General features: G+C 33.1%; 1 protein-coding gene across 2 annotated transcripts in view; it reads right to left on the bottom strand.

Annotated features, from left to right (window-relative positions):
• The window catches only part of LOC113799994 (alpha-(1,3)-fucosyltransferase C), a 20,256-nt gene that overhangs the window by 3,847 nt on the left and 8,909 nt on the right, over positions 1–7,500 (bottom strand). For both annotated transcript variants that reach the window (XM_070124251.1, XM_070124252.1), the window contains 3 exons: positions 6,306–6,434; positions 4,615–4,737; positions 2,662–2,841 (listed from right to left, as the gene is read on the bottom strand). In XM_070124251.1, the coding sequence (XP_069980352.1) occupies positions 2,662–2,841; positions 4,615–4,737; positions 6,306–6,434 (432 nt within the window). The remainder of the gene's footprint in view (positions 1–2,661; positions 2,842–4,614; positions 4,738–6,305; positions 6,435–7,500) is intronic.

Here is a 7,500-nt window from a genome sequence, read left to right as displayed (position 1 = left end):
CAATTCAGTGACATTTGATGGAAGTCGATCGTCTACAAGTCAGTTTTCTAGATGCTTTTTTACTGCTATTTGTAGACTTTGTAATAGATTGCCTTCAGAGATTGTAACTTCTCCGACTCTTGATAAGATTAAAAGATCAGCTAACATGTTTTTTCTTACGTAATTAACTGACTTTCTATTCTTTCATTCTTCCTTAGCTGTATCTTGACCTGCGCTGACACCTTTGCTGGTATAAATCTTGATTTTGTTTTCAGTGTGGCTCTTTATATAGCTTACCATAATGATAATAATAATAATAACTGGATGGCAAGAAAACTAGGCACTGTGTCTGTGGATAAGAAGAAAAAGAAAACGAAAGCAAGATTCTCGATGTGTCAGTTCCTGGATGACGTAAGGAATAGAGACAAAGACCTTAAGAAGACTGAAAAACACCAGCTGTTGAAGGAAGAAATAAGAAGGATTTGAAAAAAAACAGCTGTTGAAGGAAGAAATGAGAAAGATTTAAAAAAAAAAAAAAAAAAAAAAAAAAACAGCAGCTGTTGAAGAAAGAAATAAGGAGGATTTGAAAAAAAAAAACAGCAGCTGTTGAAGGAAGAAATGAGGATTTGAAAAAAAAAAGCTGTTGAAGGAAGAAATAAGAAGGATTTGAAAAAACAACAACAGCTGTTGAAGGAAGAAATAAGAAGGATTTGGAAAAAAAACAGCAGCTGTTGAAGGAAGAAATGAGAAGGATTAAAAAAAAAACAGCTGCTGAAGGAAGAAATGAGAAGGATTTAAAAAAAAAACAGCAGCTGTTGAAGGAAGAAATAAGAAGGATTTGAAAAAAAAAAACAGCAGCTGTTGAAGGAAGAAATAAGAAGGATTTGAAAAAAAACAACAGCTGCTGAAGGAAGAAATGAGAAGGATTAAAAAAAAAAAAAAACAGCATCTGTTGAAGGAAGAAATGAGAAGGATTTGGAAAAACAGCAGGATTAAAAAAAAAAAAAGAAAACAGCTGTTGAAGGAAGAAATGAGAAGGATTAAAAAAAAAAAATGTTGAAGGAAGAAATATGAAGGATTAAAAAAAAAAAAAAAAAACAGCAGCTGTTGAAGAAAGAAATAAGGAGGATTTGAAAAAAAAAACAGCATCTGTTGAAGGAAGAAATGAGAAGGATTTGGAAAAACAGCAGGATTAAAAAAAAAAAGAAAACAGCTGTTGAAGGAAGAAATGAGAAGGATTAAAAAAAAAAACAGCTGTTGAACGAAGAAATGAGAAGGATTAAAAAAAAAAAAAAGAAAACAGCTGTTGAAGGAAGAAATGAGAAGGATTAAGAAAAAAAAAAAAACTGTTGAAGGAAGAAATAAGAAGGATTAAAAAACATCAGCTGTTGAAGGAAGAAATGAGAAGGATTAAAAAAAAAAAAAAAAAAAACAGCTGTTGAACGAAGAAATGAGAAGGATTAAAAAAAAAAAAAACAACAGCTGTTGAAGGAAGAAATGAGAAGGATTAAAAAAAAAAAAAAACAGCTGTTGAACGAAGAAATGAGAAGGATTTGAAAAAAAAAGAAAACAGCTGTTGAAGGAAGAAATGAGAAGGATTAAAAAACAACAACAGCTGTTGAAGGAAGAAATAAGGAGGATTTGAAAAAAAAACATCAGCTGTTGAAGGAAGAAATGAGAAGGATTTGAAAAAAAAAGAAAACAGCTGTTGAAGGAAGAAATGAGAAGGATTAAAAAACAACAACAGCTGTTGAAGAAAGAAATAAGGAGGATTTGAAAAAAAAACATCAGCTGTTGAAGGAAGAAATGAGAAGGATTTGAAAAAAAAAAGAAAACAGCTGTTGAAGGAAGAAATGAGAAGGATTAAAAAAAAAACAGCAGCTGTTGAAGAAAGAAATAAGGAGGATTTGAAGAAAAAAAACAGCTGTTGAAGGAAGAAATGAGAAGAATTTGAAAAAAAAAAAAGAAAACAGCTGTTGAAGGAAGAAGTAAGGAGGATTTAAAAAAAAAAAAAAAAAACAGCAGCTATTGAAAGAAGAAATAAGAAGGATTAAAAAAAAAAAAAACAGCAGCTGTTGAACGAAGAAATGAGAAGGATTTGAAAAAAAAAGAAAACAGCTGTTGAAGGAAGAAGTAAGGCGGATTTGGGGAATGAAGAAAGTCACAAGAACACCTGTTGTGATTGGCGTGTGAAAAGCACGTGTAAAAAGTAAAGATCGGGTTACAGGTGATACAGGAAATGGTACTTTTAGGTACAGTGAGGATAATGAGGAGAGTTTTGTATTTATAAGGATATTGACCAGATGAGCGAAATCTTTTGTCTCAGATTCAGTGAAGTAATAGTAATAATGATAATGAAAATAATCATTGTAATGATAATAGTGATAACAATAATGACAATGATAACAACAACAACAATGAGACTCATAATAATAATAAAGACAATAATAAAAATAAAAACAAAAAACAACAACAATAATAATCATAGTAATGAAAATGACAACAAGAATAATATTAATAAAAAAATACAACAATGATAATAGCAGTAATGAAAATAACAACAATAATCAGAATAACAACAACAACAATAACAGTAATGAAAATAATAACAAAAACAAAAATATCAATAACAGCAACAATAATGACAATAACACCAACAACAACAACAACAACAACACTTACTTCAATGTCCCGAAGAACTTTTCCGTGGCATAATCCTGACAGAGTGAGTTCTCGAAAGACAGATAGAACTTATAAGTAGTGTTCAGCATCTGAGTACATTCTGCGGACTTTGGGCACTTAAGTGGGCCGCATCTGCCGTATATATCCACTTGTATCCACTTCTTCAATTCTCGCACGACGCTGGTGGGGATGGGTAAGTGGGTTGGTAAGTAGGTGGGTATATTGGTTGGTAGGTGGGTGGGTAAGTGGGTATATTGGTTGTAGGTAGGTGGGTAAGTGGGTATATTGGCTGGTAGGTGGGTAAGTAGATGGGTATATTGGTTGGTAGGTGGGTGGGTAGGTGGGTCTATTGGTTGTAGGTGGGTATGCAAGAAGGTTGTTGGTAGGTATGTGGGTATATTGTAGGTAGGTGTTTAAGTGGGTATATTGGTTGGTAGGTAGGTGGACAAGTGGGTATATTGGTGGGTAAGTGGGTATATTAGTAGGTGGGTAAGTGAGTGTGTTGGTTGGTAGGTAGGTGGGTAAGGGCGTAAGTATGTTGGCAAACAGGTGGGTAAATGGGTAAATTGTTTGGTTGGTAGGTGGGTAAGTGACGGAGTAGGTTGGTAGGTACATGGGCAAAGGCGTTAGTAGGTGGCTAGGTGAGTAGGTAGGTAGAGAAGTTGGTAGGTGAGTAAGTGTGGAAGTAGGTAGGTAGATAAGTGAGCGAGTAAGTAGACGGACAAAAGAGTAAGTAGGTGAATGAACAAACAGGGAGGTAGGCTGGTAACTAAGGAGGTAGGTGAGTAAAAGAGTAAGTAGTTAGGTGGGTAAGTAGGTAAATAGGTAAGCAGGCAAGGAAAACAAGTACAGTAAACAAATGAAGTAAGTAAAACTAATTACCCCAGGTACTTACTGCTTACTTCCTGTTTCACTTCAAGTAGTAGTAAGTACCTGGGGTAAGTAAGCAAAACGGTAGGTAGTTTTCCTAGTTAACCAGTGTATTAGTGGGTACATGTGCGTAAGTAGGTAGCGCGTGTCTTAAGTAAGTAGATCCGATATAAAGTCACTTACAATATTCTCTTAAGTGATATTGATTAAGATTAAGTTCACGTATATGTTACTTGGATGGGTTGCCAGTTAGGGAATATGAGTCACGTATGTAAGTGGGTATGAGGGTGATGGCATAGGGAGGTCTGGGGGTAGATAAGGCAAATTGTAAGTAAATAAGTAGGTAGGTAAGTAAGGGAGGGAGGATATAAGTGGGTAGGTGGATAAAAGAGTGAGTATTGGTGTGGATACTTGTATGAGTGTGGATGGGTGTGCACATTGTGTGTGTGTTTGTCTGTGTGTGTGTGTTTTTGTGTGTTTTCTTTATTCTAGTGAGTATAAGTATAGATACATGTGCGTGTGTGGATGGGAGTGCACATTGTGTGTGTGTGTGTGTGTGTGTGTGTGTGTGTGTGTGTGTGTGTGTGTGTGTGTGTGTGTGTGTGTGTGTTTATCTCTGTGTGTGTTTGTGTTATTTATTCTATTTAGATATCAGTTTTATATTCCTCATTTTTTTGTGTTATTTATGTGGTGTGTTCTGTATCCACCTATCAGCTATCATGTATTTTAGTATTATAATAAAACTTGATATGAGTAACTATCAACGATATTTCAGAATGTAATTTGATAACGTCAATTTTCTGCTGCAAGACATACCCAAATATTCTTTCTCTCAGTCTGATTGTTTCTCTCTATCTATCTATTTATCTATCTATCTGTCTGTCTGTCTATCTGTCTATCTATATGTATGTATATCAGTGTGTGTGCATCTATCTATCTATCTATATATGTGTGTGTGTGTTTATGTTTGTGCGTGTCCATCTTTCCATCTCTCTTTCCTTCTCTTCCTCCCTATCTTCCCTCCCTCTCTGCCTCCCTCCCTCCTTCCTCCTTCCTTTATCATTCTCTTTCTATGCAACTTACTTCTCTCGTCCACTCTGTGTCTTGCAGTTGGAGACAAACCAAGCGACTAATTTCGTCTTATTCTCCGCATAATTGTAATCTGATAGAGGATGGGGTTCCCTGAGGCGATATACACGACCGTATCTGCAAAAAAAATAAAAACAAAAAATAAATAAATAAAAATAAAGATAGATAATAATAATAATGAAAAAAAAAAAATATATATATATATGTATATATATATATATATATATATATATATATATATATATATATATATATATATATACTGTACATATTTATCATACCGATAGGCTGATTGTGAAGGTAGAGCTACACAATTATCTTAAAACATTAAAGATTTAAAAGAAAAATAACATGAATAAATGAATAGATAAAGGAAGAAAGAGAAAAAGAAAAATTAAATAAACAAATAGACAAATAATAGATAAAGTTGATAACTAGACAGATATTCAAACAAATATAAAAATTATAAATGAATAGACAACTGACTAGATATATTTACAAATAGATGAACAGAAAATAGACATCACTCTTTCAAAATTCTCAAACTATTTTTTTCCTTTCTTTCTTTCTTCTTTCTTTTCTCTTTTACTTTTTTATTCTTATCTTTCTTTCTTTTTTTTCTTTTCTTTTCTTTTTTGTATTCTTGGACCAAATCATCATACACAAAAATGCATTCTTGAAGATTCTACAATATACATATCCTTGCCAATATATCTTTTCTAATATTCACGTGCATCTCTAAACATATTTTCATATTTATTCAGATATGCTTCCACGCATATATTTTTCATATGGAAAGCATTCACGCGCAACATTGAAAAAAATATTTTTTCTTCATATTTTCATGGACAGCATTCACAGTCAACAGTGATATATATATATATATATATATATATATATATATATATATATATATATATATATATGTATATATATATATATATATATATACATATATATATATATATATATATATATATATATATACATATATATGTGTGTGTGTGTGTGTGTGTGTGTGTGTGTGTGTGTTTATGTGTGTGTGTGTGTGCGTGTGTATCAATAAATGTACATTGTAGTCTGTCTGTCTATGTATCTATTTGTCTATCTATCTACCTGTTTATCTATATGTCAGTCCATATATCAGTCTAACTATCTACTTGTCTATCCATATCTGTCCATCTATCTAATTATTCATCTATTCATCTATCTGTCTGTCTATGCGTCTATCTATTTATCTATCTGTCTATCTTTCTGGCTATCTCTACATCTCTCTAAATATATGTATATATCTGTATCAAAACCTGTAGCTATCTATTTATCTGTCTATTTATCTATCTGTTTGTCTATATATATACATACATACACACACACACACACACACACACACACACACACACACACACACACACGCACACACACACACACACACACACACACACACACACACACACACACACACGCGCGCGCGCGCGCGCGCGCGCACACATATATATATATATATATATATATATATATATATATATATATATATATATATATATATATATATCCATCTATCAGCCTTTCTATCAGTCTACACACGTACATCCACACACCTATTACCACCACCTACCCACCCATACCAATCCACGCACAACTTCCTCACCCGGAAACGCCCATGTCACTCAACTCCAGATACTCACGGATTCGGAATGTCGGAATCGAGCCGGTACGTAAAAGTCCAATTAAAGACGTTATTATACCGATTTATATCACCGAAGAGGTACGATGCGGATTCCATCATCCAGAATATGTATCGGGTGTGAGGCGACCTAAAAAAAAAAAAAAAAAAAAAAATATATATATATATATATATATATATATATATATATATATATATATATATATATATATATACGTATCGGGTGTGAGGCGACCTGAAAAAAAATATATATGTATCGGGTGTGAGGCGACCTGGAAAAAAAAAAAAAAAAAAAGAAAAAAAAAAAAAAAAAAAAAAATATATATATATATATATATATATATATATATATATATATATATATATATATATATATATATATATATATATATATATATACGTATCGGGTGTGAGGCGACCTGGAAAAAAAAAAGATACGATAGATGTGTTTATGTCGTTGATAAATAGATTTTGATATAGATTATTGGTAGGTATGTGTATGGGTGTGTCGATAGACAGATAGATATGCGGGTGTAGAGTTGAATAGATGTAAGCGTGAGAAGTAAGTGTATGTACATGGATATAGAGTTGATGGGTAGATGTATAAATGAATTGGTAAAGAAATATATTAACGGTGGATGAATGGATGGATAGTGGAAAAGTTAATAATGAATAAAATAGGTAAATAAATAGAATATGATGATGATACTGATATGTTTGTGTGTGTGTGTGCTTGTGTGTGAGTCTTCCGCCTGTGTGTTTGTATGTGTGTATGTGTGTGTGTGAGAGAGAGAAAGAAAGAGAGAGTGTTTCCTGTATATTATCGTGTTTGTTTGTTTGTTTTGTGTGTTTGTGTGTGTATTTGTGTATGTGGATGTACACTCCTTTCCACCCCCCTCCAAACACGTCTCTCCTGTCAGCTGAGAGAGAAATATAGAAAAAGAGAGAGTGTTTCCTGTATATCATTGTGTTTGTTTGTTTGTTTTGTGTGCTTGTGTGTGTTTTTGTTTATGTGGATGTACACTCCTTTCCACACCAACACCTCCCCCCCAACACGTCTCAAACACGTCTCACCTCTCAGCTGAGAGAGAGATATGGAGAAAGAGTGTTTCTCTGTGTATTTTTGTGTTTGTCTGTTTGTTTTGTGTGTTCGTGTATGTAGATGGACACTCCTTTCCACGCACACACAAAAACAC

Source organism: Penaeus vannamei, chromosome 8 (genome assembly GCF_042767895.1).
Source record: "Penaeus vannamei isolate JL-2024 chromosome 8, ASM4276789v1, whole genome shotgun sequence".
In the NCBI taxonomy this organism is placed as follows: Eukaryota; Metazoa; Arthropoda; class Malacostraca; order Decapoda; family Penaeidae; genus Penaeus; species Penaeus vannamei.
This window is presented reverse-complemented; position numbering and strand designations above follow the sequence as displayed.